Below are 12887 nucleotides of genomic sequence, written 5' to 3' on the forward strand. Positions count from 1 at the left end.
GATAATATTCATTTTGGGGTAAACATTGCTCATTTTGGGGCTGTTTCACTTATTTGAGGGGACTTTTGAGGATTTTCGAGTCACAGGAGGAGGCTGCCAACAAAATACAGCTGCAAAACCTCATCTCGTAGCACTTTATAATAAATGGCCATGAATTAATACTAAATTACAATGAATCCTTTATGAAATTACAGAAACCCAAAATACATTGATTTTTTTTTTTTGCCGAGCCACCCTCTCCTGTGGCTTGTTTGGGCTAAAACTCCACCGTTTTCCCACATGGGTGGACAATGTCAGGGAGAAACCATCTTTCAGCAACATTATTGAGTTTCCTTCCATCTTGGTGACTCTTGGGGGTCACCATTCAATTCTGGGTGAAAATCTGTGTGTTTTAAACCCATTTTTTCCTGCCTCGGTGCCAGTGGGAAAGTCTCATTCCCGGCAGCCTTTGCCCCAACTCTGCATCCAGTCTCAGCCCTTCAGGATGAGAATGGGGTGGTTCTTCTCCAGATTCAATGGGTGTTTTAGCACATAAATAAAAGGATTTGGGGGAATATCCTCCCTTTTCCAGAAAGTTGTGTCCAGAGTCACCAAACGGCCACAGCACTTGGGATAAAACAGGGAGATCTGGGCAATCTGGTGGGTCAAGAGCACCAAAACCCTCCTCAGATCCAACCTGAAGCAGAACTTGCACTCGCTGTTTCTTTCTCCCCATGTGCTGATACTTACGCCTGTGAATCCTCTTTTTGGGGGAAAATCCCAAAAAGCATCAGTCCTGGGGTTGTTTATGGGGATTTGGGGTTTTTTGCACCAAGGAATCCAAGTGATGGACGCAGTGGCCCATGGTGAAAGCCCACTGTCGCCCAACAGCATTGGAGCATCGCGTGGGGAAAACAGCATCCCCTAAAAATGCGTTTTCTTACCAAAACTGAAGGGGGAAAGGGAAAAATAAGAAAAAAGCCTGAAAAAGAAAAATAAATCCGGCCACAATATGTGCCTTGTAAACATGTGTCCTTCACATCCACACGCTGACGTGCTGGTCCCTGTGCTCCTGTGGGCAGCCAGGGCAGCCACCAGTGCCTCCAATTTGCTTTTTTCTCACCAATTTCGTTTTTGTTCTTGCCAGGGGTTGGGGTTTTTTTTGGCATTTCTGGGGGAATTTTGTTTCTGGTGCTGTCAATGATTTGGGGATGGTGCCGGAGGAGCTATTCCAAGGAGTCACTGTGGTCCAAGCCGAGGTCAGCGCCGGGTGCTGCCGGGAGGCCACCAGGCTCTTCTTCCAGCTCTTCCTCTTCTTCTTCCTCTTCCTCCATCTCGTCCTCATCCTCCTCATCCTCCTCTTCTTCCTCGGTGCCATCAAGGGAGTCGTCATGGGCTGCCAGCATGGCCTGCTGCATGGCCATGGTGGCTGTTGCTGATGAGAGGGGTTGCAGGTTGTCCATGCTGAGCGAGCCTGAAATCACATAAATACACAGAAATAAGGACTCTCCAAGTAATATGAAAGTGACAACAAAGTGCAAGAACCAAGAACAAGCCAAGCTGAAAGCTGTATCTAGACAGAACACCCTGTAGGGTGTCCCACATGTCCCAGTCACTGCCCAAGGTCCAACCCTCAATGTTTTTAATGTCTCTTCATTAAATAACAAGAAATGATCATTTTTGAGCAAGTAGATGCCCAAATTGGTTGGGCAGATCTCTGTCTTCTCTCAGTTTCCACCATCCCTTCTCTTCATCTTCTCTGTTCTCATCTTGTCTGGTCCATGCTCATTCACCCTCTCTTCATTTTCTCTACTCCATCTTCATAATCTGTTCTCTGTTTATCTTTTCTCCTCCCTTCTTGTCTCGTCTGTCTTCTCATTGCCATCTTCTCTGCTCTTCATCTTCATCACCTGTTCTTCATCTTTCCTCCATCTTCTGTCTTCCTATCTTGTCTTATCTGTCTTATCTCCATCTTCTCTACTCTTCAGTTTCATTATCTGTTCTCTGTTCACCTTCCTCCTTTCACCTTCTTCCTTCCTATCTTGTCTCATCTGTTTTCTCATCACCATCTTATAACCCTTTTTTCCACTTTGTGTCCTCTCCCCATCTTCCCCATTACCTCCTCCCCTCAGGGGGTATCCCAAGTGATGCCCCACAGGGTTAGATCATTAAGGAGTGTTCCTATGCTGAGGAGATGGCAGTTCCCCATTTCTAGTGCCCTCCTGACAGCCAGCTGGAAGGATCTTCTTACATTCACCACTTCATCAACATATTTTTCCCCACAGGGGATAAAAACAGCTCCAGAAATCCTTAATTCCCAATTAAGACCATAATTGAATGCATGGCCACCCCATCCAGGAAGAGCAGCGGCCATCAGGGCTTGTCCTTACCATCAGGATTTGTCCCCGCATTGCCACTCTGCTGCTGCAGGACCCCAGCAGCGATGGAGTTGGGCCAGAACCGCTGGGTGGGCCGATGCTGAGATTTGATTTTCTTTGCTTTGGGGGCAGGGTCTGGGTTGCTGGCGTCGAGCATTGGCTGCAGGATGCGTCGCCGGGCGTTGATGAACCTTTCCAGGGAAAAGAGACCATTGGAGTAATGTTACACCAACTCTGAGTTAAAACAACAGACCTTATAACAATCAATGAATCACAGTATAAAACCAAACAGCCGGGGGGTTACCCTATTTTATCTGTCTGTGCTATGTTTTATGATGAGTGGTGGGACACCGGCACAGGGTGCCCAGAGAAGCTGTGGCTGCCCCATCCCTGGCAGTGCTCAAGGCCAGGCTGGACACAGGGGCTTGGAGCAAGCTGCTCTAGTGGAAGGTGTCCCTGCCCGTGGCCGGGGGTTGGAGCTGATGAGCTTTAAGGTCCCTTCCAACACAAACCATTGATGTTACACCATTGCATTAATTTCTCCAGCTGAGTTGAAGGCTGCTACACATGGGGTTTGCCAGCAGAGGGCACTAAAACATCGCAAATGAAACGCTGCCAATTAAACACACCCCAGCCCAACTAGAAATGGTCCCTGATTACCCAAGTTACCCCCAGAAAATCACTATCTATAGCACCAAAACAGCAGGAAAAACATTTCTAAAGCCAGCAAGATGACTGCATGGGTCACTGATGCACTCACCAGTTGTTGACTTGCAAGAGGGTCAGGTTGGTTTGGGCAGCAATTTGCCTCTTCTCGTCCTCTGTAGGGTAGGGGTGCTAGGAAAAAAAGAGAGATGGGCAGCAAAGTGACATCTCTGTATGCAAACCAGCAACCTTGAGCGGGCCCAACACAGCGATGTTCTTGTCCTGAATGCAATAAATCCAACATTCCCCATTAAAAAAACCCAGGCTGGAAAGTCCATTCCAGTTGCTGCTCTATGATTTCCTGGGCCATGTTGTTCCCCAAGTTGCTTGGAGTTGTTATTTTCTGTGTTGCTGCCTACCTTGGGAGTCTCCCACCTTCCTGAAGACCATCACAAATCTCTTTGCAATCAGATTCTGAGTGGATTTTGGCCAAATTATGCAGGAAAAAGGGTTAGGGTTAAGCTTTTCACCCTTCTTCCAGCCCTGCTGATGGGACAGCAGTGTCCTTGTATGGAAATATCCCGGCTGCATCCTCTGAGTTCCTTCCATCTACCTACATTTGCATCCCCCCAAAATGGGATGGGTTTGCAATTCTGCATGTCAGGTGACTGCAGATCACAACTCTACCTGTGGGACAGCTTTCACACTCCAGCTTGCTAGAAAAGGGTATCTGGGAGATGTTAACTGTAGAACAAGTCATGGAAAGCCCCTTTTGGTTGCTTATTCTTGCATTAAGGGCATATTGTTACCACCTGCAGTGAAAAACAGCACGCTCCAAATACTCCCAAAATAAAAGCAAAGCCACTTAGTGCCTCCAAATACAAACTCACCCCCCTTGATTTGCTCATTTGGGGGTTTTCCACCTTTTTATTTTCCCCAGCTTGCACAGAGATTTGGTAGTTGAGGTGCTCACCATGAGATGCTGGAAGAGCCATGAGCGCATGATGTTGGTGGCATGTTTGGGCAGGACGCCCCGCTTGTTCTTGGACTTCTTGTCCTCACCATCAAGGAGGGAGGTAAGGTCGAGGTTCACCTGCCAGGGGAGAGCACTGGCTGAAAACAGAGGCAGACAACCCAAAACACAAGTAAAATCAACTCAAAATGGGAGTGGAAAAACCAGGCACTTGCAGGGAGCATCCAAACCCTATTTTTTTCCCCAAAAACTTTGCATTAAACCCACATTTTCCCCCAGGATCTCTATTCAATATCTCCACTGGTTTTACCAATGCTTTGCAAAGGGAAATGGGATTTTTTTCCCTGCGGTGGCACCAGCACAGCTGGGAACTGGGGTGCCAAACCCACGATGGTTTTGATATCCAATTAAAGAGGAAAAACACTTTTACCTTATAAAACAGAATCACGGGATGCTTTGGGTTGGAAGGGACCTTAAAGCTCATCCAGGTCCAACACCCTGCCATGGGCAGGGAGACCTTCCACTAGAGCAGCTTGCTCCAACAACCAAGAAGATGGCTTTCTGAACCTGAGGTTAAAACCCTGCTGCTTGTTAACACCTTCCAAGCCTGCATTCCTCATCTGACTGATTCCCACCATGAGGGCAAACATATCCATTGCAGGAAAACTTGCCTTTTCTCCCCCAGAAAAAAATAAAAAAGTCAACATCTTGCTGCAAGAGAAGTTTTAATGAGGATGCAGGAACTGAGCTGAAATCTCAGTGCTTGAGTTAAAAAGAGGTTTTTACTCTTTATTTTCCCCAGCTCTTCATCAAACCCTTTCTGCTGGATGAATTAAACATCAGGCCAGCAGGTCCCTGCAATTCCCATGGGTTCCAGCTGAATAAATCATGCCGGTGGCGCAGGAAGAGCATCCGGAGGTGCTTGTCTGGGGCTTCCTCCCTGCCCCACTATTCCCTGTGCACATGTTTTTCCCACCATGGAGGGTTTTGCTGCAATGCATAAAGCCCTCAACGGAAAGGTATTAAAGGAAGAAATTTTAAGAAGCAGTGCACAGGCAATAAAACCTGCAAGCAAAGTGCCACCCATTCCCAACATGCAAGGGGGAATTTTTGCTGACCTGCTCTGTGAAGCAGAGTAGCAGAAAACGATGGTTTCTTGCCCAAATTCCTAGGGAATGGGGCTTTGGAAGAGTTCACGTGTAACACAGCCAACACAGCAAGTTGTCCTTATAAATCCTTTTCTACACCAAATTGTCACCTTATTGCAAGATGCACCCACAGACAAACCCCATGTAATTCATTGCAATGACAGAAAAAAAGGAGTAAAAACAGAGCAAATGGCTAAAATAATATGCCAAAATCCATAAAGCAAGGGAAAAAATGACTCTTTCCCATGAGTGCTGCAAATGCTGCACTGGACAGGCAATCCCAGATCCATAATGCAATAGCAACGGTTTAGAGGGGGTGACATGGTTTAGTGTATGGTGTCCCTGCCCATGGCAGGTGGGTTGGAACTAGATGATCTTAAGGTCCTTTCCAACCCAAACTACTCTGTGATTCCATATCGTATCCTATCGGATATATCATATATCAGATATCATAGATCACATATTTCATATATCATAGATATAGTATCTATCACATATATCTGTCATATGTCGTATATCGTTTATCATCTTATATATGATGCATGATATCTCATAGATCATATAGCATATGTCATATACGTGATATATCACACTGCATTATATAGTATGCAGTGTATAGTGTATAGAATATAATATACTGTATAACATAGAAATATAAACATTGCTATAATTTGTTAGGTCTTTGCTCTAGTTCCTCAGGTACCCCCAAGGTACCTGGGTTTAATCAATGTTTCCTGCTAATTAAAAATTCAGGATACTCCCATGAGTTTAATGCCTTAAGAAATGGGGTTTTGGCTTGCTGCAGCCGTGCAAAATGCTGTGTAAAGTGGGAATGTGAGGTGGGAAGGGCTTACCTGGGCATTGGGGAGCTGCAGGGCACCAGGGGCGATGGCTTGGGCAAGGACCTGGCCCTGTGACGTCACCATCGTCACAGGCTGGTACAAGGCTCCACCTAGGGACAAAAAGACTCGTGGGGGTCCCAAAACCCCCAAACTTCTCCCCTTTGCCCCCACCGGACTCCTGTGTGGTCCCTACCTGGCACAGCCGGTGAGCTGCTGCCAGTGCTCATGGCCAAGTTGCCCGGTGGGAGTGCGGCTGCTGGCACCACGATGCCCGGCGGAGGGTTGGATGCAGGTGGCAGTGCTGCGGGCGAGCTCTGCAACATCTCCTGAGGGAAAAACCATTAAAAGCATTGATTTTAAGGCACAAAGCCATGCAGAGGGTTAATATACCCACCCCATCCCCCCCAATAAATTCATCCTGTTGCTTTGAGTACTTCAACAGGCAAAACAGCAGGAAAAGGAGTTCTTCACTTTGCTGCAACTGCAAAAGAAGATGAAAAATGAGGATTTACACTTTGCGAAGTGACTTCCCCAAACTTGTCTTCTTTATGCATTCCCATTAGGAAAAAGGAGCATGACAGACAAGAAGGAATTTCTTCAGGCTTCTTCTTCCTATATAGTTTTGGGATGTTTTCACTGGAACTGTCTGATGCAGCATTGTCTAAAAGCCAGGGCAAACACCATTGTTTCACCTTGCCTGAATAATAGTAAAATAATGAAGTTAATAACAACATAACCCCATTTGATAGCATTCCTTGCAGCTTTAAGCTAACTTTTTGCAAAAAAAAAGGGCATTTTTAAACCAAAAGCTGTAAGCTCATTTGCAGTCCCAGCTGTGGAGCAGCTCTTGCATTCAAGCAGCAATTGGAAAGAGATCAAATGGAATGATTGAGTACTGAATGCAACATTTTGGGAAGGGTGCTGCAATTGAGTATGGCGAGAATACAGGGTGATGTACCACAGCCTCCCAGATGGGCAGGAATTAGCAAATAAGATTTATGAAATTATCATTTCAAAATAAGCCCAAGATAATCATTTATCTCTAATTCACCCAGCTGGAGTGAAAACTGCACTCATTTCTTGCAACAAAAATAGTTTCCTTCCTTTTTCTACCCATTATCCCACTCTGCATCACCTCCCTGGTAGCCAGGTGGCCTTCAACAGTTGAGTAAAATGCCAGTAAAAGGGTTTTTTTTTCCAATTTTTTATCCAATTTCCCTTCATTTTGAGACATTTCTTCACATTCAAGACTTTTGCCATTAAAACCCCTTCCTGCATTTTCCCCTGCCTTGATGTCAAGCCCAAACCATCGCATCTGACACCTCTGCCACATGGTATTTTTGTCCTCTCCATTGATGATCCCGATGTTACTTATGTGGAAATTTTGCTGCAATTGCTGCGAATTTCTGCTTTGCCTCCCACACGTTCCTTTTCATCACTAAATTAATTTAAAAAATGCAAAAAACATAAAATACTTATGCTTTCTTTTTTTTTTTTTAATATCCCTTCCCCATCTCTAACCTTTTGGGGGAAAAAATGGTTTTGGTTTGGCTTTCCTCTCCTGCTGTGTTTTTCCATGATTCCTCCAAACAAAGGGTATCCAGAACATTTTAGACTGGAGATTAGGAACAATTCCTTCCTCAAAGGGTGCTCAGGCATTGGAAGAGGCTGCCAAGGGAAGTGGGATCACTGCCCCTGCAAGTGTTCACACACCACGTAGACAAGACCCTTAGTGACATGGGTTAGGGGTGGCCTTGGCAGTGCTGGGGTAAAGGTTGGACTTGATGATCTTGAAGGTCTTTTCCAACCTGGTTGATTTCATGCTTCTAAGTGCACTGGGAAGAAACAATGTGGGATATCAAAAAATGGGAGCAAGAACCTGCTCTTTAAAGATGCTGTGGTCAAAGCCATTTCTAACAGCATTGTATGACAAAAATTGGGTTGTTTTTTTGGTGTTACAGAGGAAAACTGTCCCAAAACACTAGCTTGGTCATGTCCAAAAAAGGAATTCATGGTGTAACTGCAATGCCAATGTGAAACCAAGGGTACCCAATGGAAGTGGAGGCTCTGTCTTAAAATAAATATAGATATCTCCAAGAAGATTTAAAAACTATATTTTGCGTACTAATTGCCTGGATAGCAAATGCCAGCCAAATGATATTAACTTGTGATTTTGCTGCAGTGGAAAGTATTTTATATTTTAGGACTCATAAGAAGTTGAAACTTGAGTATAAAAAAAGCATCTCTAGGTGTCTCTGCAGATCCACATCTCAGCACTGACCTTCCACAGCTCTATTTCTCCCAACTAAAAGTCATTTTAATGAAGAAAAAGATGGAGAAGGAATTTGAGAAGAAGTGCTGTACTGAATATGACCATTCGACCACTGCCAATCTGCCACAATTTTCACTTGAAACAAGAGCTGAAAAAGGCAAGATTTAACCCAATTTAAACATCCTTGGCAGTGCTCTGGTTCCCAATTTGACTGGCTATGAAGAGTTTCTTTTCCTTGCAGGTGAAGTCAACTGGAGAGCAGTGAAGACCACTCTGATGCTGAAGAAAAGTCAAACTGATTTACTTTAAGCTTTGGGTTAAATTGGCTTTCCCCCCCCTCCACAGGCATCTCCACTCTCCCATCCCTATCTGAAAAACTCAAAAAATATTCATTAAATGAAGGGAGGGGGTTAAAAAGGGTTTGGTCTGATGAGGACTCAAGGTTTCCACATGAAGCCCAGTGAAAAACAACCAAGAAGAATGGAAGAAGGGGAACTGCTTGGTGGACCTGCAGGCCAGTGTCCTGGGTTCAGCCCAGACAGTCTGAAACTCTTCCACAAAACAAACCAAAGCCCAAAATCAGTGGATAAAATAGGATAGAAAATTGCCTGTAAGGTAACAAAGGTTCAGGGAAGGATCATCACAGAGGAAAAACCCTAACGTTTCACCCAAACTTGGCCAACACCAAGAGTCATCTCTAGACTTGGCAACAGGAGAAGATTTCAGCAACAGTTGAAACACCCAACTGGGTGCTTCCTCATCTTTCCAACCCCACCAGGCTTTCTTGCATTTCCAGAAATTCTTGCATTTTCCATCTTAGAAAGCATAAACACCACCGAGCCAAGGACCATCTTGTTGTGATACACCAGGGAAATCCAACTGTGATTCTTCTGCGATGACATTTTGACAGCTCCAGACATTGTTTTCCCAGTTTTAGTTGACATCCTTGCTATTTTGCATCCAGGATTTTTAAAGGAGGGTGTCCATTGGTAACACATTAAAAAAAATTGAAATGTTTCACTACCATGATCAGCCTGGCGGCTCTCCTTGCAAAAGGATCGATGTCCTGAGAAAACCTTTTTTCTGAAAGACCTCAGCCACTGATAGGAATTATATTTACATTTTTCAGATTTATTTTTCTTTAAATCCCTAAATTAGTTGCCAGTTAACTGTTTTACCTGCCCTCAGCATGAGCTGAATGGGACAATCATTAGCAAAATCATCTCACTTGCCTTTTTTTAACCACTGGTCGCATGATTCTTCAGCTCTCTGGAGCATCCCCAGCCCTTAAAACTCAACTGATGGTTATTGAGTATTTCCAGCTTTTTGGGTTTTATCCTTTTCCATGCAAACTTGAGGATACTCAATGAGCTGAAGCACTCAGGCACTTGTCATTGGTTACTGCAGCTGAACAGCCCTAATTTTCTCAGCCTATCTTCATACAGGAGGTGCTCCAGCCCCTGATCATCCTCATGGCCTCTTCTGGTCTTGCTCCGACAATTCCATGTCCTTCTTATGTCCTCATCCAATGAGCAGATGAGATGGTGGCTACTTCTGCTCTATCAAAGTATCTCAGCTCCCATTGCCTGCTGAAAATCCCTTAATCACTGAGCAAGCGTTTCCTCTCCAGTTGAGTCTTTTCTGGGTGCATTCCCATTTATTTAACAACTGCTTCCAAATCCTCACTTGAATTTCTCCAACTTTCAAGTCTTGCCCAGAAGGGAAGCATTCGATAGCTCTGGGTTTGTAGGAATCAGAGGCTCTTGGTACCTCTCTGTGGGCCTTCTTATTTTCCAAAGACTTGTGCTAATTTTCTGATAGGATCCCCACCTCTTTGTGAGGCACTAAATCCTCATTACTTTTCCTGACCGATGCATTCTAATTAGATCAACACTTTAAAAATTAGAAAGAAAAAAGATTGGGGGGGGGGGGGGGGGATCACAATAGCCACAGGACGGCTTTTCCATCTCATTAACTCCCTCACTTATTATTTCCATGAAAATTACTGATAAAAACCGTGCATCTCCATTTGCTGGGACCGGGAGCTTCGTCGGCTCCTATCTAACATCTCTCTCATCACCCGGGATGCGAGCCGTTGCCATGGCAATGCACAATAATAGAAACTAATAAATTACAAGCGAGATGCTCGTTGAGCAATTATTGTTCTCTTTTATGCAAGTGTCTTGCTAATTTTGATCATAAGGAATGCTCCCATAAAGCGGCAAAGGGATAATAAGTCCATTTCTAGAGATTATTAGAAAATACAGACAGGATGGGGGAGGGGGGGGGGAGTAGGTCAATGATTAAGTGGTTTGGTGCTTTCAGGAAACCCAAATAAGAAATAAAACTTTTTGGAGGGCTTCTCCTTCCCCATTCCAGGCTGCAAACGTCATACTGGAAGCTTCAAACTGCAGCACTTGGAGCCCTGCTGTTACAAACAACTTCTGTTTTTTCATTTCCTCCACTTTAAAAATGCCCAGAAAAGCCCTAAAAAGCCAGCATCACTACCCCATTTTTGGGGAGAACCTCAAGAGCTGCCTGGGTTATTTTCTGTTGCTGCAGTTATCTCTGGTGGGATTGTGCAAGCCCAGATTTTATTCTCTCCTTAAAAACTGAGGGTCTAAGAGAAATCCACAAAGGATACAGAATATTGCATCAGGGAAGGTTTTTGGGATGCAACGAGCTAACATTTATGCCCTGCACTGCAAATGCACATGAAAACCCTAATCTATAGGAAACAGGTTTTTATCCAAATATTAAGTAACAATTCCTCATTTTGACCGAAAAAGCACCAAAGTGCAGCTTGGTTTGGACATTTCAGCTGATATTTCCACAATTTCTAGGCATCTGCTTGTACTCTCCCACTGTGCTTGAGGCACCAAATGTTTCCTTCTCCCAGCTAAAACCCAAATTATGCCAAAAGAAAACAGTTAAGGTGGGAAAATTGACCATGCTGTGGGAAAACTGCAAGACATGCTGGGGCAAAATAAGGAGCAGCAAAGCCCAAAAGAGACCCAAAAATCTGTTGAGGTGCCTTGAAATTTCTTGACGGTGGATGGTGGAAGGGAAAGTAGTGGGGAAAATCACGGTGTTTCCGTCCCCCCTACCAACAAATAGTAATTTTTCATGAAAAATGCAAATTTATGGTCCATTTTCCTGTGTGCTTTGCATGGCTTCTGCAATACCTCCCTCCACACGCATTTCGTTGCTGCAATGTAAGTTTAGGAAAAGTCCTCATCTCTTTCATTTGCAATGACACAAAGATCTCCACAGCATCATTTATTGTATGATACGAGCAAGACATGGGGCTTTTTTCCATTGTTTCTGTCATCTAGGGATGGGTTTTAAGGAATTTCCAGGAAGCTACAAGAGTTGTAGAGCAACCCTCAAATCTTATTGACCCAACTCGCCCATTGGTCAACTTGCAGTGATGATGATTACAGGCGATATTTAAGGTGTTACCTGGGGGTGGAGGCTGAGGGAGGAGGGGTTGGGGGAGTAGGGCCCCCCCAGGTCATTCCTGAGTAGGTTGTCACTGTGCATCTTGGTTTTGAGGCAGGTGATGTAGCGGTTGCAGAAGTCCTTGCACAACTCATTGACCTTCTCCAGCTCCAGGAGGTGGATGCGCAGGACCTGAATGGCCTTCACCATCTAGACGAGGGCACACAATGGCATAGTTAAAATCGTTTTTTACCTTGAAGAACAGGGAAAAAAAACCAAACCAAATCAATATTCTCTCTCAAAATCTAAGCTGGAACTGATCCCATGGTAGAATTAAATATTTTAAACACACCAAAAAAAAGAGCCAAAAAATCAATATTCATGCCAAAACCCCCTGCCAGAGCCCATCCTTTGTCACCTCTGCATTCCTTTTTCCCTTCCCATCAATTCCACCTTCGATATCTCAAGAGGAAACAATTCACAAAATTTATCATTGCCTTCATGGGAATTGCTCCCTATGCCCAAAAAAAGTCCGACATCCAAGGATGTTGAAAAGCATTTGGTTATTCTCTGGAGGCCACTTCTTCTAACAAGATTATAGGGCTGCAACTCCACCGTAAGCTGTTGCTGGTGCAAAGCCTGGGCCTCATTAAAACGTACCCCATAAACGTTAAAAAATTTACACATAAAACATTCCTCTTGCTGAGCTGAAACCTTAAGTTTTACAGCCGCTGTTTGAAATCTTGCATAATATATAAAATTTCAGCTATTCACTCCGGGGCAATAAATGCGGTTTTATGGAACAAAGCGTCTTTGCATTTCAAAGGGTGTTTTTAACTTGCAAATTTTAGTGGTCATCTTTACAAACTGCGAGTCACCATGGGTGGGAAACATCCCGAAAAATCCAGTGCCAAACCTGGGTGGTGGCTCCATGACAGAGAAAGCGAAATTTTAGTGAAGGAACATCAGGGATGATGGGTTGTAGTTGGGAAAATCCTCTTTTTTTGGGTCTTTTTCTTGCTTTTTTTATCTCCTCTGCAGTTGGTGCCGGCAAAGCACAAGGTGGAGGCGTCATGGCCCAAGTCTCCGCATCCTCCCAGGGCTCAATGGCCATGAAAGTCAATATTCAAGGGCAAAGGCAAGAAGACCTGACACATATATGTATAAAAAATAAATCTCTCAATTATCTCAGCTCATTTGCTTAGGGTC

At 44.4% G+C, this 12887-nt stretch overlaps 1 protein-coding gene across 2 annotated transcripts in view; it reads right to left on the minus strand.

The window, feature by feature from the left end:
• Nucleotides 1-120: 120 nt before the first annotated feature.
• Nucleotides 121-12887, minus strand: part of PKNOX2 (PBX/knotted 1 homeobox 2) — a 76301-nt gene continuing 63534 nt past the window's right edge. For both annotated transcript variants that reach the window (XM_061368404.1, XM_061368405.1), the window contains 7 exons: nucleotides 11700-11888; nucleotides 6159-6291; nucleotides 5978-6075; nucleotides 3976-4095; nucleotides 3118-3194; nucleotides 2370-2548; nucleotides 121-1453 (listed from right to left, as the gene is read on the minus strand). In XM_061368404.1, the coding sequence (XP_061224388.1) occupies nucleotides 1206-1453; nucleotides 2370-2548; nucleotides 3118-3194; nucleotides 3976-4095; nucleotides 5978-6075; nucleotides 6159-6291; nucleotides 11700-11888 (1044 nt within the window). In that variant the 3' untranslated portion in view covers nucleotides 121-1205. The remainder of the gene's footprint in view (nucleotides 1454-2369; nucleotides 2549-3117; nucleotides 3195-3975; nucleotides 4096-5977; nucleotides 6076-6158; nucleotides 6292-11699; nucleotides 11889-12887) is intronic.

The sequence above is a fragment of the Neopsephotus bourkii genome, unplaced genomic scaffold (genome assembly GCF_033783945.1).
Source record: "Neopsephotus bourkii isolate Nb327-2 ecotype Australia unplaced genomic scaffold, CSIRO-AGI_Nbou_v1 NB_1433, whole genome shotgun sequence".
Lineage (NCBI taxonomy): Eukaryota > Metazoa > Chordata > Aves > Psittaciformes > Psittacidae > Neopsephotus > Neopsephotus bourkii.